Here is a 27942-nt window from a genome sequence, read left to right on the forward strand (position 1 = left end):
AGAGAAAAGATGACAAGCTGCAGAGAGTTGCTGTGAACTTTTTTTGTCTTTAGCTGTACCACGGACGACATATTTCCAACTAGAGAACAAACCTGAAGCTGGAAAGCCATTAAAACTGAACGTAACCGGCGCAGATACACCAAGGAGAAGAGAATGATTTAACCCGTCAACCAAGCGGTAAGTTTTATTGAAATTTTTCCTGCTGTGTATCGGTGTAAAGAGTCACCGTGTTAAATGGTGACTCTCGCGCCAGACATTCAACGTTAAGAGCATCTACAGTCACCTCTATGCTTAAGTGTTTACTTATTATATAAATGTTAGTTTTACTTTGAAATTATGGCGGAAAGATTAATAAGATACTCGCTTGGACACGGCCCGTCTTCATCTTTCGTAACTGCAAGAACCACAGAGGCGTTCCGCTGAAAGTCACCACTTAGCACGGTCACTCGTTCATCCTGAACACCGCCATAAATTTATACATGGAAAAACAAGCTAGCTTCTTCGTCACTGGAAATTATTTACTTGAAAGGGTTCTCTTAAAAACTAAGCACCCTAGCCTGCTGTTTAAAATAATTCATATGTACAGAAAAAAAAAAAAAAAAAAAAAAAAAAATTATAAATACTAATTAACGTCCATTTTTCTCTCTCAGATTGTCCCATAATGACAATATTTCAATTTAAATGAATTTAAATTAGCCCCAGAGCTTATATACAATTGTTAAACCCGGTTAATACGTTATAATCTGTTTAAAATCATAATGCTTTAAGTTTCTTGTTTATTGCCTTCTACAAGGGCAAGGAAAATCTATGTGTAATATTCCCTCATATCCTTAAATGGGCGTATATTAAACGGAATTTAGATTCTAATCTTTGCTGTCTTTCTGTCTTACTTTGGTATTTATACTTTTTCATGTTTATATTATATGTACATCATGATAATAACAATAAATAGTACAATTTGATCAGGATTTATCCCTAGGTTTTATAAAAACATGAGGTAAAAGTCAGTTCATTGTTAAATATGTGTCTTATTTTTAGATTCTCTGGTGATAAAATCATAAAATAACAGTTTTCCTTACATTTCTTCATCCATTCACATATCACTCTTCAGACTTTGGGGCTGTTGCTCAAGTTTTTTCAGGTATTGTTCAAGTAAAAACAATGTAATAGTCCATGTTTGTATAAATTCTGATTGTATTTCGAGTTATTTCAGCCTCTCTAATATGAAGTACATTGTCCTAAAAAGTCAAGTAACATCTCTCTAAGGATTCTGTCATCAGTTGAAATTTGTGGTAGTTAAATCTAAAACTTAGCTATTCTTTCTTTGCTTTGTATTCATGAAACCCTCACATTAAGATAGTAATTACCATAGTATGTTAAAATGTATGTTCATGCCGTCATAAGCGGAGCTGCCGTGGGTGTCAGGCGTGTCCGTCCCACTTGGTGTGTCCCAGCTGGTCTCTTTTGTTTGGGCCACACTAACTGATTAACATGCGCCGTCCTACGGGAGCATCTGTCCCCACAGACGCTGCTTTTGTTCCCCAGCTTCAAACTTGAAAGTTGGCCCTTTTTTGTCCAACTGTCCGCTCATATTAAAAGCCTGAAGACACGTCAGCCAGCCTGTCTCAACACGCAAATGCTGACCCATAAAACATTCAGAAAGTTTACAGAGTCTGGATTAATCTCATACTACTGACTAAAACATGGATGAAGACATTTCTTTCTGGTATAATAATCCAACTCTTACACATTAACATCTGAAAGCAAACAGTTATGTTTTATGAAGTAAAACATAGAAGGAAAAAAAGCATCATATTTAAGTTTAGGCCACATATCACAGCCAAACTTTCATAAAAAGACTAAATATTTTCAATTTAATTGTGATGGTAATCAACAGCCTGGCCACTTATGATCTTAATTTTTTTATAGGAATGCAAGTAACTATATTTTCTTGATTTATCTAAATGATAATATTGAGGTGTAAACTAGCTTGTGGTATAATAAAATCCTCTAAATCTAAGCCCTAGTTTTAAAGTTTTGGGTCTAAATAAGGAATAGGAAGCAGTCTAGATTTGCTCCAGTAGATTTCTTCAGGCAGAAGCTGCACAATGGGCTGTTTAGGCTTTAAAATGATAATAACTTCTCCTTGAAGTATCTGTTGTTGTCAACAACAACATGTGTCTGATACTGCTTAGAATGCAGGTACTGGTATTGGCGAGTACACGAGCTTATGCACTCATCAGGTACTTGTTGGTTTAACTTCATATTTTGCTTCGTTTAGCCATGCTAAATGTTAGCGCTGTAAATCGAAAATCAATTCTTCTTCGCTGCTGGAAAGCACTTGTTGCCATAATTATTTATGTTGACTATAAAAACTAGTAGACATGGAAATTCAAGTGTTGACGCATCGTATTATTGTTTCTATATTGGTAAAATCAAATACTGGCTGGTAAAAACTCATCTGTACTTGCAGTTCACTACTTAAAGAAGAGAGCCAGCCTCACACCAGAACCAGTTGGCGTGCTCACGTTCCTGCACTGCAGTTTAAAGAAATTCTAATCTGTTGTTCAGTCACTTGGGCTGGAAGTTTGATTTGGTTACATTAAGCTTTATTTGTACTTTTGTACTTTGGATGGGCTATTTGCTTTATTTACTTTTATGGACATACCAGTCACTTTAAAGAAAGCCATCCTTTAGTTATTGTAACCTGCAAGGCAGGTGAACTGCTACTATTTAAATTGCTACTATTTACGTGAAATGGGGATCCAAAACAGTATGCCAAATAACTGTGATTAATCGACTAATCAGAAAATTAATTGATAGATTAGTCGACCTAAAAAACAATCATTAATTGCAGTAAAACTCAATAATAGAAGTAAAACTCAATAATCAGCAGAAAAACAACTTTAGCGTCTGTACATTATGATTCTATTTGTTGAGCCATGTTCTGAGTCAGACAAACTGTAGGTCTAAAATTATCTGCTAGTCTGCACAGTCAGTCCAGAATACACCTTGGTATCAGAACATCTTTAGTTTCTGATACTTATTGGTATTTACAACCGATGATTTGGTCGTAAAAGTCTGCCTGTATCTACTGTAAATGTTGGTCGTATGAACAAATGAGTCAGTGGACTCTCAGGCTGGACTAACAGACCCACATCAGCTGAACTCTTTCTTTATTCATCATCTTTCCTGACACTTGAAAGTCTGTTTTAAAGACTGACGTTGAGATTCATCTGTTGCAGACCTCTGCAATGGGGCTAGTTTGTGGTTTGATATTTTTTTTTACCCTAACCCTAAACTTTTGGGGTTTCCTTAGCTTGTGAGGTATTTAAATTTATCCCCCTCAGTACATTTTTTAATTCAGAAATTTCTGCTGTTGTTGTGAAAAATAACCCCTTACCATGACCTCTGACAGTGAGTGGAACATACACGCCATCCAGTACTAGAGCTGAACGATTTTGGAAAAAAAAATCTATTTGCAGTTTTTTTTTGCCCAATTTTGTGATTGTGATTTTATATGCAAGTATTTCTTAAGTTCCTAATTGTATGTATTTTATTACAAATACAAGCAAGCAATCATTCTATATTACAACCTACACAATATTAGATTAAATTAAGACTAAACAATTTTGAAAAAATATCTAATTGTGATGATTTTGACTCCTATTGCATGTTGGATATTAACTATTGTATTGAAGGGAGTGATAATTTTTTTTATGTCATTCTCATATTTAATCAGTAAAATGTACAAAAATGGAAAAAGTAGGATTTTTGTAGACTATTCTTAAAGAATGACTGTATATCTAATGCTTAACAACATTGCTGCAAAAAACAGTTTTAAAGCAGTATTTTCACACAAATTTCAAGTTAAAGAAATATTGCGAGTTCTGCGACTTGAAAACTGCAGGCCATATTGCGATTTAATCTAATGTGCGATTAATTGCTCAGCCCTACTGGGTGCTGCCCGTCACCTCCCGCCCCACGGTCAGGGTCGCCCCCTTGAAGAAGTCTGCTCCAGATGGGCCTGAATCGGCCCACCATAGAGGTCTGCAGCCAGATCCTCTTGCTGAAATTTGTTAATTCTCAAACTTGAAATTGTGTGTTTAAAGAACTGAAGCTGTAGGTCTGAAATGCATTTAGATATCAGTATTAGGGGTGCACCGACCGATCTGTACCGATTTCCTTAATTTTGGGGATCGCCCGATACTTACATATGAAACGATCTTATCCACCGATCTTATCTACCTCTACCTACTAAAATATGAAAAATGAAAGACTAAAGGAACTGATATGATTTAGTAGTTTGGACAGCAGTGCTCTAAACTTTTCATTTATATTTGAGAGGACTACCTCATGTGCAGTTAAAACAACAAGTTTGTATTGTTTCCCGGGTATTGCTCAATGTTCAGTAAAATAAGATTGGAACATTGAAAGTGTGTGCTGTCAGTTATAAAAAAAAATCGGTATCAGCCAAAATCGGAATCGGCAGGTCAGGCTTTTTAAAGATCGGTGATTGGTGATTGGCCAGAAAATTGCAATCGTGCACCCCCTAATCAGTATCAGCTAAAATGAGCTTGTAAACATCGGTGTGTTGGATAATGGCACAAATCCAATGTTGTGCATCCCTAGAAATACTCAGATTTGCTGATACTGATACTTAACCTTTTAAGCTAATATCTGCCATCATGAATATCTGTGCATCCTTACTTCATTCTAGTGTACCAACCAGGTATTTTTGGTTTGCAATCAGTTGCAGTGTCTTAGGACAATAATCAAAACCTGCCAGTAAGAAGAATAAACAGATTTTAGTGGGCTTGCTAAGATCTAGTACAGGGGTTCTCAACCTTTTCAGTTCGCGACCCCCAAAATAAAGGTGTCGGTGACCAGGGACCCCCAGCGCCCGGCCAACTGGGGGCCAGCAAAAATCATGGTCCATCGTAAAGTGAAGCTGTGGTATTTTAAATTTTACCTGAATAATAACCACTCTTATCAAAGAAACACATTTTAATTCATTTGTGTAGTAAGTAGCCCTCTTAAAAATGTAAATCCTTTTGTTAAAAACAGAATTAAAAATACATTAGAAATAGCTAAAATGGGTTAATGATGGCAAGAAATGCTGGGGAATGTGGTGAAATTCAATTTTACAAGTAGCAGAAATGGGTAAGAAATGCCAAAAAATAGATAAAAGTGCCAAAAAATAGCCAAAACATGGCAAAAATGGGCATATTAAGCGATATAAGAAGTTTCTAAAGTGGCTGAAATGGCGTTACAGTGGCAAAAACAGGTGGAAATTTGGTGAAATGGGATGAAAATTGATATAAACTGGCAAAAAAGGTTAACTGAGGCAGAAATAGTCAGAAACTAGCAAAAATGGGCATAGCAAATTATAAAGTGTGGGGTAAAAAGTGGTAAAAGGGGTTAATAGTGGCAATAATGTGTTAACAGAGCCAACAATAGGCAGAGAGTGATTTGGTTTAAAAGTGGCAAAAACGGCAGAAAAAAAGGGGTGGAAAGGGTTTAAAACAAAGAAAAAATGGGTTTTAAGTTGCAAAAATGTGTTAAAATTGGCAAAATTGTTGGGAACAGTGATGAAAAATGGGTTAAAACTAGGCAAAATTGGTTTAAAGTGCTGACAGTGTAATTCAAAAATGCTCATAGATTTTTCATAGTTTTTTCACTGAAGAATCCTGTAAGAATGATCTTAAACTGTTGGGTCTTCTTCATCATTAAGACATCAGATAATGGGCTTTTAGAAACTGGATTGACTCTTTCACAGAAAAGTCTCTTCAGCCTTTTTTTAAAGGTCTAACTTTAAACTGATATTGACTGTTGTATTGATATTGACTGTCTGACAGACGCTCCAGCTGTGCTGATGTCTTTCTGCTTCACTTCAAGTATTGATCAGTAACCCAGCTTTGTTAATCTGGTAACGTGCGTCCTAATTTTGATGGTTATTGTCTGAAATAATCCGTTTAACTTTGTTTACGTGGTTCAGTAATGAGACTAATCTGGGCCTAATCTGCTGTTAATTGACTCGTTAGCTCATGTTTGCACACTGACCGTATTGTTGCCCTGACCTCTCTAACACCCACGCCCTCCTCTGCCTGTTATGGAGTCGGACATGTTTGTCACACTTTGATGCCACAGCTTTTATCTCCGTCTGTTGCCATGGTGACTGGGTTATTTGTATGTGTGGGTGTGTGAGGGGGGTTTCCTCCTGAGGACTGATGTTAAAAAACACACAGGGCAAGTGTAGTCAGGGTGTTTGTCTTTGTTAGGGCCTGGTAAAGCTGCTGAATCCTGGAGGAAGTTTAGCAGGATGACGCCGTTTGCTGCCAGTAAAGGGAAATATATCCGGCTTATCTGAAGAGCACGCCACGTTTGATAAAGAACTCTCCAGGTACACTTTGGACCCATAACTTTAGCTGTTGTATTATTGAAATAACATGAAAACTTGTGGAATGGTGGGTTTATCAGTCTAAACTGGATTGTGTTGACTTCACAGCTTTGTTTATCCCGGTTCATCAGACGCCGTGAGATGTGAGTCACATGTAGGGATAAAATCAGCGACGTGTGATTCACCTCCTTGTCAGACTAAATGCTTCGTCTCCATCACGAGAGGAAAACGGCGCACAAAGAGGTGTTTATTCCTGAGCAGTGAAGTCACTTCAGACGCGGTCCTTTCTATGGGGTGTCCTGTTACAGGCGGTCAAAGAGTCTCTGTCCCCCTGCAGGCCTCTGACATCAGCTGTAGGCCAAACAGAGGGGGCGGGGCTTCAAAATATCCATGACCCACTGAACCCAGCAGATAAACATCTCATACAGGGCTGTGGGGCTACCTTAAGAAACGGGTCAGGGGAGGTTTTGAGCTTCAGTGTGAGAACAGAGTCAATATTTAACAATATCACCTTGATCTGGTGGGTTGAGGTGATTATATACTATATGCATCCCTAACATTGGCGGACCAGTGATGGCGTTGAAAATGCTCATTTCCATGATGCATCATGATGCAGATGTGGAGCGGGCTGATATGGCCTAAAATTGATATCCCGATATATTTTTGCTATTTCCCGATACACGATATATATCCCAATATTTTGAAATGTCCTCTCAGCAGCTGTATTTAATTCGGCTCCAAATGACTCTAGTTTGGTGATAAAAATAGACTGTTCTATTGGATTTTTTAAAAAGTTTTATGCAGAAAGGGTAGAAATCAACATAGAGTCAAATTTAGCAGTTTTATTTTGAAAAGAACTTCATTCAGTCTTTTACTAATAAATCAAAATTACATAAATCAGGAAATACTCAATATTTTAGTGTATGGAAAGTCCTGAAATGTTTTCTGTGTTATGTTTACTACTGCTGATTATAAAATGATTATTTTCCTCCTCAAGGGTGAAGAAAACCTACACAGAACTCACCAATCCTGCAGTCTAGTCCACTGGCCAGAACCCTGCAGTCTAGTCCACCATTCAGGCCAGAACCCTGCAGTCTAGTCCACCATTCAGGCCAGAACCCTGCAGTCTAGTCCACCATGCAGGACAAAACCCTGCAGTCTAGTCCACCATTCAGGCCAGAACCCTGCAGTCTAGTCCACCATTCAGGCCAGAACCCTGCAGTCTAGTCCACCATTCAGGCCAGAACCCTGCAGTCTAGTCCACCATGCAGGACAAAACCCTGCAGTCTAGTCCACCATTCAGGCCAGAACCCTGCAGTCTAGTCCACCATGCAGGACAAAACCCTGCAGTCTAGTCCACCATTCAGGCCAGAACCCTGCAGTCTAGTCCACCATTCAGGCCAGAACGCTGCAGTCTAGTCCACCATTCAGGCCAGAACCCTGCAGTCTAGTCCACCATTCAGGCCAGAACGCTGCAGTCTAGTCCACCATTCAGGCCAGAACCCTGCAGTCTAGTCCACCATTCAGGCCAGAACCCTGCAGTCTAGTCCACCATTCAGGCTCACAGCGGTGATTATATTAGTCCATTTTTTGTGCTGATGAACGCTGGGGCGGTTTCTGACAAGTTCCCAACGTGAGAGCGTATTTAGGCCTTATTCTAGAAAGCTCTCCTGTGTGATCATGGAGGAAAAAGCTTGTTCGGAGGCAGGAACATTTTGACTCTGCGTTGTTGGTGTTTTGGGCTGTTAGGCTGAGATAAGCCTCCGTGGTTGTGGAGAAGTGGATCACGTTTGTCCGCTGCTGGACCGTCTTCTCTCTGAAATGTACGACTCTGGCGGGGAGTTTTCAGCAAAATGCTCATGTCAAGGCAAATCTTGTATTCTGGATTGAGTGTCTGAGATTTTTTAAATCCTGGCTTTTCAACAACACTGGGCTCATGTCTTTTACGTGTTGTGTCACTGCCACCGTTATCCCAGAGTCATCTTGTGGCGTATTTTAATGAATACCATGAGTTTGACCTCTTCCTTTTCAAAGTTGAAAGACTGCTGGATGACAGAAACAGCGCTGTTTCTCGTTGTCCGTATCACAACACAGCTAACTCATCGCTGACTCGCCACGCTGCTCGGCTTACCTTCCTCTCCCTTGCTTCTTTTGCCGCTGATACAAAACGCCCATGTGCGGAGGAGTTTTCTGGATGGGAGGGGTGACTCTCTGCTGTGAGAGATGTGTTCAGGGACAATGGGAGAAGTGAAACTCCAGCAGAAATTCATGCCGACGGATCAAAACTTGGCTAACCTAAGTCAGGGAGAAACAACTGAACATGTATGTATCTTGGTAGAGACTGACGGGCACAGGAGGAGGAGACTCTGAGTGCAGATTCCCCACTCATCAGTCTCAGATTGTTTTGCTTTTCACATAAGATTTACAAAGCTGCAGTGGATGATTGTGTGGCGTGAGTGTAAATAATTAGCATACATTTTTGTAATTGCAATAATTCTCTCATGATTAATTCATCAAAATCAAGATTTTCATCAGCACAACGGAGAAACCATCTTTCTTCATAACTACACTCTCTCTGTAGTAACCTCCTGCTTCAGAGCGACTGTCAGCTCTTCATTTCAATCTTTACTATCTAGGGTTTGCAGATGAGCATGCTTATTGTAACAGACCAATCAGAACAGAGCATTTCACATGTTTTCTCTTCCTGATGGAGTCTGATATGTTCATTGTGATGGGACAGTTCTATAAACTCAAACGCCAACCTAAACTGTGCTGTTGTTTTTACTGTTTGGCTTCGGGGTTTTTTTCTGTATGAATGCTCAGCTTGTCTTCTTCATGGTACAAAGGATTAAAACATCAGCCCCAGTGAGTCAGCCCCCATTTTACACCTCACAACCCGCTCAGTGTGCTGGACTGAATACACACATTGTCCAACACCGCAGCTCACAAAGACAGACGGGGAATAATGCTGCCATGAATGTTCATGTTTGAGCCTTTGCAAAGATTTTTCTTTTAGCATATTTATTTCATCTCATCTTTTTTAATGGAAAATATCCATCCTCTGATTGTGTCTGCAGGTGATGACTTTACCTGTCCCGATGGAGACGCTCTAAGTGGGAAACTCCTCACCCCTCTCCCCCAGTCTGAGGCTGCTCAGATGTTCTCAGTCGGACAGGAAAACATCTCCTCTCCACCGTCCACCAAAGGAGCGGTCAAATATGGAGAGCTCATTGTGCTGGGGTAAGATGGTCGCTAAAGCTGGGGACCGACTACTAGAACAGTGGTTCTCAACCTTGGGGTCAGGACCCCTTGGGGGTCGTGAGACACTGAGGGGGGGTCATCTGATATCTTAAAGAAAGTGAGAATATTTTTTAGATAACACTGTTGCCACTTTACACCAATTTTACCAAATGTTAACCCCTTTTCATCACTTTTTAACACCAATTTTAACACATTTTTGCCACTTAAAACCCATTTTTGTCTGTTTTAAACCCTTTCCATCACTCCTTTCTGCCTGTTTTTGCCACTTCTAAACCAATTTTTGCCACTTTCTGCCTAATGTTGCCTGTCTTGACCCATTATTGCTTCTATCAACCACTTCCTTTTGCCCATTTTAACCACAGTAAACCCATTTTTGCCCGTTTATATAAATTTTTCATCCAATTCCACCTAATTTCCACAATTTTTTGCACTTTATAGCCATTTCACCCACTTTTTAATTCCCTTTTACCACTTTTTGTGCCCACTTTTGCCACTTTGACCCATTTTTGGTTATTTTTGTAACTTATAACCCATTTATTTTCTTTAAAAATCCAATTTCACTGCCCTTTTCACCATTTTTAGCCATTGTTAACCAATTTTAGCAATTTTTAACCCATTGAAATTGTTTTGAACAAATGTTTTTTTCATTTAAGGAAGGCTTAATGAATAAATAAAGAGATTTGTTTCTTTGATAAGAGTGGTTATTTTTCAGGTCAAACATAATTTATGGTTTTCACAGCTTAATTTTAAATAGGCCATGGTTTTACTGACCTCCATGGGCCCCCAGTTTGGCTGGGTCCCAGAAACCCCCCACTTTATCCTCCTTTATGGACGACCTTGTCTAAACATGACTGTTCTTGAATATGCATGGCTGTGTTCAGCCATCTTCAGGTACAGTGGGGGTCCCAGGTCTCTGGCACCTTTATTCTGGGGGTCCCGGGCTGAAAAGGTTGAGAACTCCTGTACTAGAAAATAGGGCTGGTTTTGGACCAGCAGAGGCCGGATAATCTGATGGTTTTAGAGATATTTCTTGACAGATTTTCCTGTGGTGTGAGATGTTTTACACTGTGTCTTAACAGTAGGACTGGGCTCAAAAAAATCAATTCTCCGATTCAGATTGATTATTTTTTTTAAATTACAATATCGATCCATAGAATCCAAAGATCAATCTTTTAATATATGCCTTTTCCCTCTCCTGTCGGCTCCTTGTGCTACCAGTCTCAGACTTACGTCACTCATGCAGCCTGAAAGTTGATCTGCTATCGCTTCTACAAGTGTTTAGACTCTGATTCGAGGTCTAAATCTTGCGACCAGTCATCTAATTTTGGACATCTGGGCACATTATCAACATGAGCTGGATATCTCTTCCTCAAAGGTAAACCTCTGCTGGTGCAGTTAGAGCAGGAGAGCTCTACAGGTGACTTGGTGGAGCGTGCTTAAGCTGCTGCTGCGATAGGGATCTTCTGGGGTGCTACGTTCAAGAGGAGCGAACCCCAACTGTTTTGTGAAACCCCCCTATATGTTGCCCCGTATAGTGTGCTTTATTTTAAGACCCCCTATTCCTCCGTTTAAAGCCGCACAAAGCCACTGGTTATTTGATCATCCCTAAGACCTGACGAGGGGGAGAGTAGTTAAAAAGTGGCAGCAGACCCTGCTGGTGTGTTTTGTATCGTTGTGCATTCTAGCACGTTCTAGGAAGTGGAGCTGAAGTGGCCGTTTGTAATACACAATTAAAGGGATGAACATTCAGTTCTGTTCGGTGTTGTCAGAGTGTGCCCGTGGCATCTGCACACACTTGCAGGACTTTCGTTGTTCCTCAGCACTTTAGACTGGAATAGAAGTCAGCCCAGTATAAAGCACAGCCAGGGTCAGTGTGGACTGTCTCGTTCTGCACCACACTTTAAAAACAGAACCGTTAAATCAGTGATTATCTGTAAACATGTGTCGGCTCGCTCACATTTTCAGAGTGGTGAAGATTTAAATGTGTGCTGAGCTTAACAAGCTTTAACAGAGATTTGATTAGTGAGAGATTTAGCGGATTTTTTCTTCACGTTTGTCGGAATTTCTTGGCGTTTTCACGGACACGTTCAGCACATTACTGTAGGAGTGTAGCTCCACCTCTTTGGATTTTTTTTTAACACTTTATAAGCAGAATCTTTCATGCACAGTTTGTATTTTGATCTTGGGAAGAAAAGAGGAAAACCTGTTGTTATGAAATCAAGCTCTTCCTCTTTCGTGTCTGGGTGCAGCTCATGTCTCAACACAAACTCCAGGCTGCATATTCAGTACATTTGTGTTCAGATTGTGGCTTTTACAAAGTTATTTTTATCAGTTTGGCTCTTGAGTAGAGCAAAGTTGAGCACAGCTTAGGCAATCATGGGAAATGTAGTGTAATGTTGAAGTTATTCATTATTCTTCAAGAGCATTAAAACTCAGTAAAGTTTAACGTGTGAATAAATAGGACTAAAGCACGCTGAGACCTTTCACTGCAGTCACAAAGAGAGTCTGTGGTTTCTGACCTTTAGTTTGCTTTTTTATCAGACTGTCCACATGTGGAGTTCAGCAGACTGAGAGGCCCCGAAACCAACAATCACTCTGCTCATAAGGTTTAATTTTAAAGAGCCGTGGCGTTTATGAAAACAGCCGTTATGTGGAGCGTTGCTCAGCAGAGCCACAGTGGAGCGGGGTCAGTCTGAGTTTGTTTAAGAAAAGAGGTCACAGCCACTTTATCTGAAATGCAGGAAGTTTGCATTATCCAGGGAAAGAATGGATCCACATTTAACTGAACTTCAGTGTTTGTTTGACCCCGGCCTGCGTCTGCAGATAACCTCCAGCCATAAACGGGCTTTTATTTAAAATGTTTTACATCCAGAGTTTTAATTCAGATGGTTTCATTCAGATTTACTGCAGGTCAGGACTGGAACAATGCTCTGTAAATAAATCATGGTTCATAATTAAACCTTCAGTTTAGGTTGTCATTAGAGGCGTCAGCTGGACAAACTTTAAACCACATTTACACCACAGCATCCTACCATTCAATCTGGACTCACACCGGCATTTCTGTCTCTAAATAAGGCTTTTCTCTTTAACTAAGGCTGTAAAAGTAAATGCTTAGGGAAAATGCTTGGTTTACATTGGTAGAAACATGTTGAGTCTAGCAGGAGCTAAGTGCAGGGTTGAAACTTCTAGCCTGGTTTTTCCTGCAGGACAGCTACTTTCTGGGACCAGATATCATCTTAGACAGTGTTTCCCAACCATTTTCCCTTGCCCCCCCCCCCGTACCTAAGAAAAGCGGAGCCCCCCTAGGACCCAAGAGAGAGGAAAAAGGGACACACTGCAGCCAAAAATCAGCATAGATTTTAATTGTTTGACTGATAAAACCTTAAAAAAGGCCTAAGCATGTGTTACTTATCAAAAGACCTTTGCATAAACTACTTAATAACTGCTTTATCATGGTTTTAGTCAATATTTGCACATCTAATTTTGGCAACGTCAGAGCAGACAGAGCCTCACGCCACCCCTAAGATCTTTGGTTCCCAACCTGGGGGGGTCCCGGACCCCAGGTTGGGAACCAGTGATCCAAGAATTACAGCTAATGGTGAAAGACATGCTCACAATACTGGGAAAATAATACAACTCAAGCCTTGAAAGCCCATGTTAATTTTAAACTACAGTCAGAAATTACGGCTGGTGAACGATATGTAAATACCCAGATCCCGCATTCTGCTCCAGTAAAGATAAACGGAGACGGTCCAGAGTCCCAGACTTCATTCCAGCTCTGAAAACAAAAACACAAAGCAGACAAAAGGTCTGGACCACAGACTCTCTCTGTGTCCACAGTGAAAGACCCTCAGTCAGGAAGTCAGCTGGTCTCTCTGTTGTGGTCGAGTTTCGAGAGACTTCACTGAGATCTACGCTGCTCCACAACAATGGGCCGTATCTGAGTCCTGATTTAGCACACAAAGAGTCCATCAAATAAGATGTTTGTGTGAATTTAATAGCTCAATAGCTTATGCAAGTAACAGAAAATTATCAGATTATATTCATTTTTGTCTGAAAGTTAGGCCCCAGTTTAAACTACTTTAATTTTTGTTGGATAAAAATTTGAAGTAAATCCAGTTAAAACGACTAAAACTAATGCCTGACAGTTGCATAGCTCTGTGAGTCAAGTGCAGGTTTGTGGTAGGGATGCATGATATTATTGGTGTGATATCAGTATCTGTAGATATTAGCTTAAAAATAGTGATGCACCAGTGCAGCGGTGGAACATCAGTGTCAGCTGATTCCTAGTGAACCCAATGACAGTTGCCGATGTTTGTCAAATTAAGACAACAGACAAATTGGAAGTCCACGCTGCTGTGAGAGACAATGCTAGAATATGACAGAAGCAACGATGGACAGCGGTCTGACTAGTTTTTGCTGCATGCACCCTTCAGCTGTCTGTCCAGATCAGAGTTTGCAGAGTTTGGATACCTTTCACATTTTCACTGTGTGGTACTGATGCCTGGTACCTGCAAATCGGTACCGGTGTGCAGCAGTACCCATTTTCGGTACTTTAACTTGTGTGTAACCCTAACCCTAAATGTGATAATAAATGTTACTTAGTTAATTAGAAAAACCCTCAAAACTTCAGAATTTTAGACATTTATTTCTCAATATCAAAACATGATCAAATATATATCAAACAACACCAAACACTGTTTGTAATGTAACATCATACATGTTTTTACAAATTACTCCAACATGGAAAACTTAACCAGTGTCTTCTTTTATACTGAATATGTTAAATGAAAAGCCAGCCCTCCTACCCACTATACCTCTCCTTCTCCCTTTTGGAAAAATGTGTGTTGGGGTCCATGGAAGGAGAATAAGCTTGAAAACAAATCAACAGTAGAGGATGGAGTCTCAATGAATATATAAAGATAATAAACTGAAAAATTAAAGCATTACAACTACTAATCAAAGTAAGCAAACTACTACTTCTACCATAAACTACATGTGCTGCTCATCTTCCTGGTGCAGTTTTTTTAAACAAAGCATGTCAACCTTCTCAGAGCCCGCTCCACGCTCATTAATCGAGCAGCCGTCCACGCAGAAGCATGACCGAACCTTTATAGACCTTTGAAATAATGTAACAGTCAAGGTGGCCCATAAGGGGGATAAAGGGGAGAGGTTTCTGGGGCCCAGACAACTGGGGTGGCAAAAGTGGGCAAAAGGTGCCTGAAAGGTGGCAAAAATTGGTTCAAGTGATGATAAAACATGGCAAAATTGGGTAAAAAGTGACAAGACAAAGTCAAAAATGGTTAACAATCGGCATAATGCGCCAAAGAATTGGTTAATATTTGCAAAACATTTTGAAAGTGTCAAAAAGGTGACAAAAATGGGTTACAGGTTGCCAAAAGGGTTAAATGTTGTAAAAATGTGGTTAAAATGGTTTAAAAGTGATTAGAAAATGGGCAAAATTAGGCAAAGAGTGGCCAAACAAAGGCAAAGTGAGTGAAAATTAGCAAGAAGGTGGCAAAAATGGGTTTAAAGTGTCAAAAAGGTGACTAAATAGGTTACAAGTGGCAGAAAAGTGGCAAAAAAGGGTTTAAGTTGCTAAAACAAGGTAAAAAGTGATGAAAAAATGGGCAAAAATGTCCAGATAATAGCAAAGTTTTTTTTTTGCTACAAACAAGTAGCAAAAAATGGGTCAGAAATTGTTTTAAAAAGTTGCAAAATTGCAAAAAAGCAGCGAAAATGGTTTAAGTTGACAAAATAAGTGGCAAAATGGGTAGAAACATTGGTTAATTTGGTTGAAAGTAGCATGAATAATTATTATTTCAACACTAATTTCAATTCAATAATAGCTTGCTTATTGGAGTAACTGTTAGCCAGGATGCTAGCATCAATTCTACTGATCCAACACACATACACTGATATCATCAATAAATCACAGCTGGGGTGGTCCATTCTCTGGGTTTTTCCCAGGGCCCAGCCAGATCTCTAAGGCACACCTTGACTTGCCTCCTTGCCACACCATCTGAGAGCCACTGGCATAGAGAATTGCCATTCGTCCACTTTCTCACAGTCACAAGGATGCGTTTAGGTACCGAAACATGATACTTGATTTTAGTCTCTGATGGGGTTGACAGTAGCCGAAAAAAAAGTGGCTTTAAACATCTTCCCGTTGTCCGCTCAGGCTGCGCAGATCAAGAATGCGGTTGTAAACGCTGCAGCAGTGGAGTAGCACAAGGAAAAAAATCTGCTCTTTGAGGCATCACTCTCCTTACATGTAACAACTACCAGTGTAACGTTTACCTTGAGCCGGCCCTGTCTATCACTTGCAGCAGGTGATAGCCTCGCCATCGTGCCAGCAGTGGCTGCTCGCGTTCCAGACTCAGAGGGCTATGCATACGAGGGAGTGACATTCAGCTCATAAATTTATAATTTACCACAAATACAGAACAAAAGTGTGGGAAGGAGTCTCAAAACTTGAGTCAAAGTGGATTCTAAGGCCTCTAAGGGGCAAATTAAAGTTATGTTTAAAGACATATGTGCCTGGCACGTGTGCATTCCAATACACAAACATACATATACCTCTCTCTCCCAATCTGTCAAAGCATCACGCTGGTGTTACGAGATGAAATAAGCTCTTAGCACAGAGTGATTTTCTCGTAGCACATACGATGTATATGTCACACTGTACAGCCCTGATTAATATATCTGTAAAACTTTCTTCATAATGCATTACCAATACTTTAATTCAGCGTTACTCAGCCCTGCTCAACAGAAGGGCCAAACTGTTAAAAAGTGCCTTTACAAGAACCACAATCTAATTGGTGAACAGTGGCAAAAAATGAGTTAAAGGTGCAAGTAAAATAAGTTAAAGGGTGAAAAATGGTCAAAAAGGAGCAAAAAAGGGCGAAAAGGGGCAAAATTGGCATAAAATTCCAAATACTGGGTGAAAAGTGACAAAAATGGGGGAGACAAAAGGGGCCAAAAGGGCAGAAAGTGGCAAAATATGGGTGAGAAATGACAAAAAATGGGTTACACATGGCAAAAACAGTCAAAAAGTGGTAAAAACATGACAAAATGAATAGAAAGTGACTAAAAAGGCAGCAAAGAATAGCTTGCATTTGGGAAAAAAGTGGCATTTAATAGCAAAAGGCAGGTTAAATGAGTGAAAAGTGGCAAAAATGGGGAAAAAATGCAAATAGTAAAACGCAGGATAAAGGAGTCCAAAACTGGGCAAAAAGAAATGACAAAAGTGGGCTTAAAGCAGTAAAAATGGATTAAAAATGGCAAAAAAATGCAAATAAGGGCAATGGACATATACAGACAAATTTAAAAGTTGACAGTTCAAGCCACTGTATAACGGTGGGAAACAAACTGATTAGTGTGACTTGCAATGGATAATTTCTGAGGTCAAAGTTTCCCTTTATTTAAGGTTTTCTGCAGGAATAATATTTAAAAGTAAGACATAAAAGAGCCACAAATCATCACAAAAGAGCCACATGTTGAGTATCACTGCTCTAAATATTTTAAAATACGCTGATGACAATGCTCACATAGCAAACCTTAAATGCACCGCAGAGAAGTGACTTTGAAGGTCTAATAGCCAGGCACATTTCAGTCTCGTCGACAAAAATCTTAACTAACTTTTAGTTAGTTAGTTTTTATCCTCAATATCTCTTTCTATTTGAGGATAAAAAAACATTTTAGTCATAGTTTTGGTCAATTTGATTGACACTGCTTACACCTCCAAGATCCATCCAAAACCTCACCAGTTCATCCCTGAGCCAGGGTGGATGTTGGTGCAGAGTTTGCAGGTATAGCTCTGTTAAGATTGTAAGGCATTGTCTATCTTCTGTGTCCTTTTTATGCTCAGGTGTAATGGCTCTCTGCCCAACGGTGACAAAGGGAGGAGGAAAAGTCGCTTCGCTCTGTGTCGCAGAAACAAAGCCAACGGGGTGAAACCAAGCACCGTCCACCCCTCCTGTACGCCGCAGGCTGCAAAGGTGAGAGCTTCACATGCAGGTGAAAGATTCCCCTGTAAATCACACCTATAAAACATGTAACAGCAGTGAAACTTTAATATACTTAGTGGGAAACATAATCTGATAGCATATGAACAAGCTTTGGCCTTTGTGTTTTATTGGTTATTAAGGAAGAAGTGGTGTTGGCGAGCACAGGGGTGATTGAAACTGATCTGTCTGAGCGTGCATAGATGCAGAGATAACTGATACTGTGAATTGCTCTGGTTTTAAATAGAGAAGAGCATCTGTGGACACGGCTTCCAGTTCCTTAAAAGTAGTTCTTCTGTTTAGCAAAACAAACTTTTATGACCTATCAGCTCCTGCTATAAATGTTGATTATTTACTTAGCTGCTTTATCACTTAGACATGTTCAGGGGACTTTGTAGGACTTGTTTACCTTGTGTTTAGATTATCTCTGTACTATTCAGAGAACATGTTATGTGTGTAATACTGTAGGTGATGACATTAGTGTAGTTCCACCTTAAACACGTGCTAACAGAACATCTGTTGTGTTTTTAAAGGCGATAAGCAACAAAGAACAGCACAGCATCTCCTACACTCTGTCCCGGGCTCAGACAGTGGTGGTGGAGTACACGCATGACTGCAACACGGACATGTTCCAGGTCTGTCGCTTCCTGATCATTTAACCCTTTCATGGTTCTTCTATTTTATGTGTGGACTATCCCTGCCTTTAAATCCACTTATACAGGTGCATCTCAAACATTAGAATATCATGGAAAAGTTTCTTTCCTGTGATTTACTTCAAAAAGGTTTTTTTTTGTATTTTCAAGATTCACCTCTTACAAAAAGAAATATTCCAAGACTCTTTTAGTTTCAATCTTTATGATGAGCCAATCAGTCTCTTCCTAACAAACACACTGAATTTTATTTATTTTTTATTTATTTATTTATTTTATTATTATTTCTATTTGTTTTATCTAATAATTAGGGGTGCACCGATTGCAATTTTCTGGCCGGTCACCGATCACCGATCTTTAAAAAGCCTGCTGATTCCGATTTTGGGCGATACTGATTTTTTTATAACTGACATCATACACCTTCAATGTTCCAATCTTATTTTATTGAATAACATTGAACAATACCCGTGAAACAATACAAACTTGTTGTTTTAACTGCACATGAGGTAGTCCTCTCAAATACAAATGAAAAGTTTAAAGCATTGCTGTCCAAACTACTAAATTATATCAGTTCCTTTAGTCTTTCATTTTTCACATTTTAGTAGGTAGAAGCATATGAAACGGATCTTACCCACCGATCTTGTTTACAAGGATCGGCTGATCGCCGATCTCCTAAAATTAAGGAAATCGGCGCCGATACCGATTTTGGCCGATCGATTAGTGCACCCCTACTACTAATCAATTTATTTTCTTCATACATTGACCATTTGTGGAATTATTTAATATGCAAATTTATATTATATGTAAATATTTAATGAATTAAAAAAAATGTGTACACTGCTTTGGCAGTAACTGATTTGTTCATGCCAGTAAAGCAAATGGAAATTGAAAAGCCACAGAAGGTCACTGCTGAGAGGGCAGGCTGTTCTCAGAGGCTCTATAAAAACCAGATTCATGGAAGGTTGGAAGTTAAACGGAGCACAAGCAACAGGGATGAGCTCAGCCTTCAGAGGATTGTCAAACAAAGCAGATTCAAGACCTTAGGGGGGCTTCACGAGGACTGGACTGAGACTGGAGTCAGAGGATTAAGAGCCACCACACAGACGGGTCCAGGAGCGGACTACAGGTGTGCTGTTCTTCGTGTTGAGCCAGTCCTGAAACACAGAGGAGGTCAGAAGCTTCTCACCAGAAAAAGAACTTGACTGCTGCACAGAGGCCCAGAATCCAGATGCTTGAAGTCCAGTGTCCACGGTCAGTGATGGTTTGGGTAAGTGTTACTCAACCCTGCCCAACCAAAGACCCAAATTGTTGAAAAATTTGCAAGAGCCACTATCTAAGTGGTTAAAAGTGGCAAATATGGGTTTAAGTGGTAATAAAATTAAGTTAACAGTAGCAAAAATGGGTGAAAAGGTGCAATAGAGAGCAGAAAACGGTTGAGAAATGACAAAAAATGAGTTGTGGGTGGCAAAAATGGTCAAAAAGCAGCAATACCATGGCAAAAAATGAGTAAAAAGTCACTAAAATGGGCAAAAAGCACCAAGGAATAGCAACCATGTGAATAAAAAAGTGGCATTCACTGGCAAAAGGCAGCTTAAAGTGGCAAAAAGGACATCAAGTAAAAAAAACAAACAAACAAATGCAAACAGCAAAAGGTGGGATGAAAGAGGTCAAAACTGATGACAAAGGGCAAAAACAGGATGAAAGTGGCAAAAATATGCTTGTAGCTGTAAAAAGGGATTTAAAGTGGCAAAAAAGTGCAAAAAAAAAAATGAAAAAAGGGCAATGGAAATATGACAAAAAATTAAGGTTGACATATAAAGCCGACCGTTTAAGTGTAGGAAACAAACTCATCGATGAATAATATCTGAGTTTACCTTTTTTAAGGTTTTCTGGGTGAATAATGTTTTAAATTAAGACATAATGGAGCCACAAATCCTGACAAAAGAGCCACATGTGGCTTCAGAGCCACTTGTTGAGTATCACTGGTTTGGGGTCTTTGTAGTCCAGAGTCAACTCTGTCAGCCGTCTACCAGAAGATTTTAGAGCCCTTCATGCTGCCATCTGCTGAGAAGCTTTATGAAGATACTGATGTCCTTTCCACTGTCCCAGAGAGAAGCCAGAACTACCAGAAACTGGTTTACTGACCATGGTATACCTGTGTTTGACTGGCCAGCCAACTGGTCTGACCTGACCCCCATAGAAGATCTCTAGAAGATGTGAGAATCAACAATCCAGACTAGCTGAAGGCTGCTATCAGAGAACCTGGACTTCACTACCCCCCAGCAGGACCACGGACCGATCGCATCCACGGCATGAGCAGAGATGCAGGAATTCATGAAAAAGGAGCTCAGACCAAGCACTGAGAGATAGATGAGCAAGTTCCCGGGAGGTCAACATTTCTGTATTAAAAATCCATTTTTGACTGATGTTTGTGATATTCTGATGTTTTGTGAGCTGAATCTAGAATTTATGGAAGTTTCTCTTTTTGATCCAAATAACAGCAACAAAATAAACTTTTTAAAATGATTTTTCTAATGTTTTGAGATGCACCTGTAGTTGTTTTTGATTAGGAGAAGATTGCCCGATTTCATAAAGAGTTTCCTGCTCTTTAATCCTTTTTTCATAGATTCAGTGTTTTACATTCACATGATTTTTATTTTCGTCTTTAGTATTTCACAACTTTAGTTGAATAGTATCTCTCAGAAATGGACCGTTATTTCTCTACTCCTCAGCCAAAAAAAGCAGCTTTGATTTTGTTTGTTTGCCTGTTGCACAATAGATTGAATTTCCGCACCCACAAAAGCCTGGCGGTAGTCTGTGCAGCCCGGAAAACCCCAGAATTGAGGAATAAGAAGCAGAAATGAGAATAAACACTGTGCACAAAAAACTTGTAGAAAATTCCCAGACACTGTATATTTTTGTTTTGCACTGCCATAACTCTTTCAGGTGTCTGCAGAGTCTTAAAAAGAATTAAGTCTAAAATCAATTTAGCAGAAATTGAAGCTTTTAACAGCCCTTAATATCATACAGAAGGTCTTAAATTCTGCAGCTGTTTTCAAGCCTCGCATTGCTTTTGTTTTGATTTTCAGTTTCATCACAAGTTAAATTTTAAAGAGCTCCACTAGATCAGACATCTGTCTACACACTTGTTAATGTTCTGGTCTGTTGAGCCATCACAGCATCCCTAAAGCTCCTCTGTGCCTCTAACTAGCAAGTTAACTATGTGATTGAGCAATGTGTGCATGTAAATGAGAGGTACATGCAAATTTTCTAAGAAGTGGAAAGACAAATAAACAAAGCCTTTTGATATTTTTGCTGTATTGTTCACACCCTTTACCAAAGACTGCTGGTTTTGACTTAAACTAGTTTCAAGAACCTCTCCAGTTCCCTTTTATTCCTGATTAAGTGGTAGGAGGAGGAGGAGGTGTTAACGTGTTAAGGATTTTGCAAATACAGTGAAGCTTTTGCCTCGTGTGAAACCAGCATTGGGTTTGTTAACATTAACACTACTAGCATCTTAAAGTAAGCTATATTGGCATACTACTGTAACAAATACTATCTGCATTTTCTTGACCATGTTTTCTCATTTTTATCTTACAGTCTGCTCAAAGCATGCACATAACCGTGTCACAGTGTGTTTAGAAACTGAGAAGCAATAGCACTCAAAATATATTGGGAGGGTCTTGTAGAAGGTCTTAAAAAGTGTTAAGTTTAAAGTGAGATTTTCTGTACATACCCTGGTGAAGATATGAACCCAACAGTCTTTTAAATAAACCTTTGCTGTTGCAGATCGGCCGTTCTACAGAGACTCCCATTGACTTCGTGGTGACAGACACGCTCCCCGGTGGTCAGAATCAAGCGGATGGTCAGGCCGTCCAGAGCACCATCTCCCGCTTTGCCTGCCGCATCATCTGCCAAAGAAACCCTCCGTACTCTGCACGGATCTACGCCGCCGGCTTCGACTCCTCCAAGAACATCTTCCTTGGGGTGAAGTACACCAAATCTTTAATGTTATAAATCATCTATACAGTGAGTCCTGGGTGTATTAACCTTAGATATTTGATGTTTCTGCAGGAGAAAGCTGCTAAGTGGAGGATGCAGGATGGTCAGATGGATGGACTGACCACCAACGGTGTTCTGGTGATGCATCCACGCCATGGCTTTAACCAGGACTCCAAACCTGGTCTGTGGAGGGAAATCTCCGTCTGTGGCAACGTCTTTATGCTTAGAGAAACACGATCATCTCAGCAGAGGGGCAAGATGGTAGGTGACCTCTGCTGCATACACAGGGAAATGTAGTATTATTAGATATTAAGAAATAAAGCGTGGGACAAAGGGGAGATGAGGAGTTCTTTATTTCTGTATCTTACCTCCATCTAAGGTGGCATCAGTGAAGTCTAACAGACACAGATACAGTCATGGACGAAAGTATTGGCACCCCTGGAATTTTTCCAGAAAATACACCATTTCTCCCAGAAATTGTTGTAATTACAAATGTTTTTTGTATGCACATGTTTATTTCCTTTATGTGCATTGGAACAACACAAAAAGCAGACGAAAAAAAACAAGATTGACATAATTTTTCACAAAACTCAAAAAATGGGCCGGACAAAATTGTTGGCACCCTTGTGAAACTGCGGGTAAATCATTTTATTTCAAGCATGTGATGCTCATTTAAGCTCACCTGTGGCAGTAACAGGTGCTGGCAATCTAGAAATCACACCTGAAGCCAGTTAGAATGTCTAAAAGTTGACTCAACCTTTGTGTTGTGTGCCTGTGTGTGTCACACCAAGCATGGAGAAGAGAAAGAGGAGCCCAGAATTGTCTAAAGACTTACGAAGCAAAAAACAATCTCAAGGTTACAAGACCATCTCCAGAGATCTAGAAATTCCTTTGTCCACTGTGTGTAATATAATCAAAAAGTTTATAACCCATGGAGCTGTGGCTAATCTCCCTGGATGTGGACGAAAGAGAAAAACTGACAAAAGAATGCAACGCAGGATAGTTGGAATGGTGGATAAACATCCTCAGTCAACTTCCACACAAATTCAGGCTGTCCTGCAGACTCAGGGTGCAAAAGTGTCAGCTGGGGCCATATGTGGTCATCTGAATGAGATGAAGCGCTATGGCTGGAGACCGAGGAGAACCCCACTGCTTACAAAGAGGCATAAAAAAGCCAGACTGGAGTTTGCAAAAATGTACCTGAGTAAGCCTCAATCCTTCTGGGAGAACATTTTGTGGACAGATGAGACTAAGGTAGAGCTTTTTGGAAAATCACGTCATTCTACTGTTTACAGAAAACAGAATGAGGCCTACAAAGAAAAGAACACAGTACCTACAGTCAAACATGGTGGAGGTTCAAGGATGTTTTGGGGTTGTTTTGCTGCCTCTGGCACTGGGTGCCTTGACTGTACAAGGAATCATGAAATCTGGAGACTATCAAAAGATTTTGGGCTGCAATGTAGGGCCTAATGTCAGAAAGCTGGGTCTGGGTCAGAGGTCATGGGTGTTCCAGCAGGACAATGACCCCAAACAAACCTAAAAAAGCACCAAGAAATGGTTGGAGACAAAGCTGGAGAGTTCTGAAGTGGCCAGCAATGAGTCCTGATCTAAATCCCACTGAACACCTGTGGAGAGATCTTAAAATTGCTGTTGAAGAAGCACCCTTCAAATCTGAGAGACCTGGAGCAGTTTGCAAAAGAAGAGTGGTCCAAAATTCCAGCTGAGAGGTGTAAGAAGCTTGTTGATGGTGATAGAAAGTGATTGGTTTCAGTTATTTTTTCCCAAGGGTGTGCAACCAGATATTAAGTTAAGGGTGCCAACAATTTTGTCCGGCCCAATTTTTGAGTTTTGTGTAAAATTATGTCAATTTTGGCGTTTTCTTCTGCTTTTTTGTGTTGTTCCAATGCAGAGAAAGGAAATAAGCATGTGTGTACCAAAAAAAATTGTAATTGCAACAATTTCTGGGAGAAATAGTGTATTTTCTGGAAACATTCCAGGGGTGCCAATACTTTTGTCCATGACTGTACACCATTCTTTGGTTATAGAGCTCAACAACCCCTATCCACTTTTTCAGCAGCTCAGGTTCCAGAAATAAATTTCCCTGTGAAGTATTGACTTCATCGGTAATTCACAGAATCCTTATGTTAACATTTTTAATGCATGCACCGAGCTAACCAGCTACCTGGTTACTGATGACTACTAGCACCTAACAGAAATGTCATCATGCAACTAAAAACTGTGCAGATTAGCTTTATTTTTATTCTCTAAAACAGAAAGTTCTGTCTTTTTTCCATTGAACTTTAATTTCCTGTCATTGTAATTTTGCATTCTTAAAAGGCAGTCTTGTCTTGTTAGCAGAGCTTTGAGAGCAGGGGCTGCAGAGCTAGACAACTGTTACTTTCTGACTGGATTGCATTAAGTGGTGTCATTTTAAATGCTATTGCAGGTTTCCAACATGTCCTGGATTTTCTTCCCTACAGTGGATGCAGACGATGAGGCCTGCTGCTCCAGAGTTAGCGGCTCATCATCTGTGAGGGGCAGAAAAACCCTTCTTCATTGAATAAAGTCTGGGCTGAAGCCCTGCAGTAGTGCTGCATAGGATGCCTTTCTTCAATAGCATTAAGAGTTAGAATAAAGCACAGCACCATGTGCTGGTACCCTTTATGACCTCTACTTTGATGTTTGTCTCATCTTCAGGTGGACTGTGAGTCTAATGAGCTGGTGGATGGCTCCCTCATTGACCTTTGCGGCGCCACCTTGCTGTGGAGGACGGCTGAAGGCCTGTCCCACACTCCCACTGTCAAACACCTGGAGGCACTGCGGCAGGAGCTGAACGCCGGTCGACCTCAGTGTCCCGTCGGCTTCAACACGCTTGCCTTCCCCAGCCTCCGCCGCAAAGATGTCCTGGACGAGAAGCAGCCATGGGCTTATCTGCGCTGCGGACACGTGCATGGATACCACGGCTGGGGAAGCCGCCGGAACCCCGAGGTGGACGCGGAGAGCCCGGAGAGAGAGTGCCCCATGTGCCGGACGAGGGGCCCCTACGTACCGCTGTGGCTGGGCTGCGAGGCAGGCTTCTACGTAGACGCGGAGCCCCCCACACACGCCTTCATCCCCTGTGGTCACGTCTGCTCGGAGAAGACGGCGGCGTACTGGAGTCAGATCCCCCTGCCGCATGGCACGCACACGTTTCAGGCCGCCTGCCCATTCTGCATCCAGCTGCTGAGCGGAGAATCGGGCTTCATCAGACTCATCTTCCAAAGCCCGCTGGACTAAAACTATTCCTTTAAATCTCAGGAAGTCGATAGGAGAAGAGCGGACAAACTATAGGCTAGGGGATTTTATAACTTAATTTATATTTAACTTAATTTTGAGCTGTATAAATTCTCTTATGGGTTGGTTCCTGCAGTTTTTAAATATCAGAGATGATTCAGATGATGCTGTCCTCTTCTGTAGTGATCAGAGTTCCTCCAGAATTACTCTTACAAGGTTTGAATCCTTTCTTATTTATTCTCTTCCCTCTTTAGTGATATTTTTGTAATTCAGTGCAGAATTTAACAGCTTTATGCAAGTTGTCCAACTACACATTAATACCTTGTTGTGCCTTAACGAGCCATAGAAGGGGGAATTCCAGTATCTTAAACCCGGGGCCTCATCCATGCAAAAAAAAAAAAAAAAAAAAAAAAAAAGTGCCTTAATGGCTTAAAAAGTTCTGTTATTGCATCAGCCAAGAGCTGTAAGATTGGCTGTAATAGCTATAAGATCAGGTTGCATTTATTTTTCTGTTTATATCTTCTTTTCAGATCAAACTCAACAGTTGTGTGACTTTTAGTTGCTTGAAAAACAAACTAGTTGAGCAGCCTTGGACCAGCATCTCCTGTCTTTCGGGTGCATAAATGAAAAAAATGACTTAGTCCGTATTTAGGAGCTTTTTCGTCATGATTTGATGAGATGTGGGGATCATCACCTAAAGCCTGCAGATAAATCTACTGGACCAATTTTAAAACTTCAGACATTCAGCTCAGAAGCGGACTGCATTCACATTGGAAAATAAAAATCAACTTTTTAATGAATGAGACAGAGGATCGTTCTTGTGTGATCCAGTATTTTCAGCACTTACAGTGTTGTGCTGTATACTGGCCTTCCTGCTTCTTAGATGCATCATCTTGCATCTGTGAAGCACGCCGTTTCAGCTCAGCAGGTCCTGGAAAACTCGCAGCGTCCAGCAGATCAGAGCGGGCTTTACATCTGAAGAACAGCAACATCTGAAGCCTGGTTTATCCTTCTGCAGCTAATATGTTCTGTAGTGACCCATGCTGTTGGGAGGAGGGCTAATTGATCATAGCTAAGATAATATTCACGTTATTTTGATTGATATTAAGATTATTGCATATTGCTAATCAGACTTTCCTATTGACGTCTCTGATAACATCATGTAATGCTTTTCCAAAGCACTGAGCAGTTTCCTGGGTTGTTATTAGGAGCGTGTGTTTACAAGCATCACTGACACACTGTTTAGTCAGTAGGGATGCACCGATGCCACATTTTTTCAGACAAAGGTAAAAGTACTGAGATGTAGATACTCACCTGACCGAGTGCAAATATGAATACTTCATAATACCTTTACAATTCTGGATATTATTTCACATTTCTGTTATATTTTTATCAGATATCCTTTATCTTTTTACTGTAAACTATGCACTGCTCATGAAAAGTCTGCACGTTTACGTTTAAATATCCCCAAACTGCAGACATGACTCCAGGTTTGCCTACTTTATATGGAGTTACTATTGTGGCAAAAGTATTTACAAATGCATGCAAAGATCTGTGCACAAATCTGCGTGTAGGTAGATTTGCAGATGCATGCGCAAATCCACAGACGGGTCTGCATATCTGCAAATCTGTGTAAAGATTTGCAAATTTGTACAAAGATCCACAAATGCGTGCACAAATATGCAAATACGTAGAGCAATTTGCAATTGTGAACTTAGTTCATTTTGCATGCGTGGTGATAAACTGAACACAGTCTTTGTTTTGTCCTGGATGCTTTGAGGGAACCAGCATTTGTGGATTTGTGCACAGATCTTTATATGAATTTGCAAATACTTTTGCAACAATAATAGCTCCATAACTTTCTTGCATAGTAAATGGTGTAAAATGATACAGAGTGCAGTTCCGAAGTGTTTGAGTGTGAGTTCTTTGGATACGATACTGTGATTGGGGTCCTGCATCCCTACTAATCAGCAAATCAGGTCCTAGTATCATGTTAATGAATGAAATTAGATGAGACTTTTATTTTCAGAGGTGAATGCAGGATGCTTTACTAATTTAGACCCTCTAAAATGGTTAAAATATCACCCAGATCTAAAGAAAGGAATCCGTTTGAAATCAAACATGACTTTGACTTTAGTCATGTTTGAATTTTACATTGTAGGATGGATGAAAGTAATTATTAAAATGTTTGTATTTGATTTTTTTTTTGTATTTGATGATCTGGAACAAAGTGACCTTCCTCTAAGACTGTTGCCTCTTTGAAAACAGAATAACTGTATTTTATGATTTTCATACAAACTTTGTAATGTAACAGCATAAAAATCTTCCTTCTGAAACTTTAAGTCTGTGT

The 27942-nt window shown here is 40.1% G+C and overlaps 1 protein-coding gene across 1 annotated transcript; it reads left to right on the plus strand.

The window, feature by feature from the left end:
* The first annotated feature begins 2 nt into the window (after positions 1 to 2).
* On the plus strand, positions 3 to 27910 carry LOC121509103 (E3 ubiquitin-protein ligase pellino homolog 1-like). The gene is made up of 7 exons (XM_041786335.1): positions 3 to 177; positions 9478 to 9640; positions 17532 to 17661; positions 18201 to 18302; positions 22107 to 22304; positions 22392 to 22580; positions 25017 to 27910. The coding sequence occupies exons 2-7, from the start codon at positions 9558 to 9560 to the stop codon at positions 25593 to 25595; spliced, it is 1281 nt and encodes a 426-aa protein (XP_041642269.1). The 5' UTR covers positions 3 to 177; positions 9478 to 9557; the 3' UTR covers positions 25596 to 27910.
* The last annotated feature ends 32 nt before the right edge of the window (positions 27911 to 27942 follow it).

This window comes from Cheilinus undulatus, linkage group 4, assembly GCF_018320785.1.
Source record: "Cheilinus undulatus linkage group 4, ASM1832078v1, whole genome shotgun sequence".
In the NCBI taxonomy this organism is placed as follows: Eukaryota; Metazoa; Chordata; class Actinopteri; order Labriformes; family Labridae; genus Cheilinus; species Cheilinus undulatus.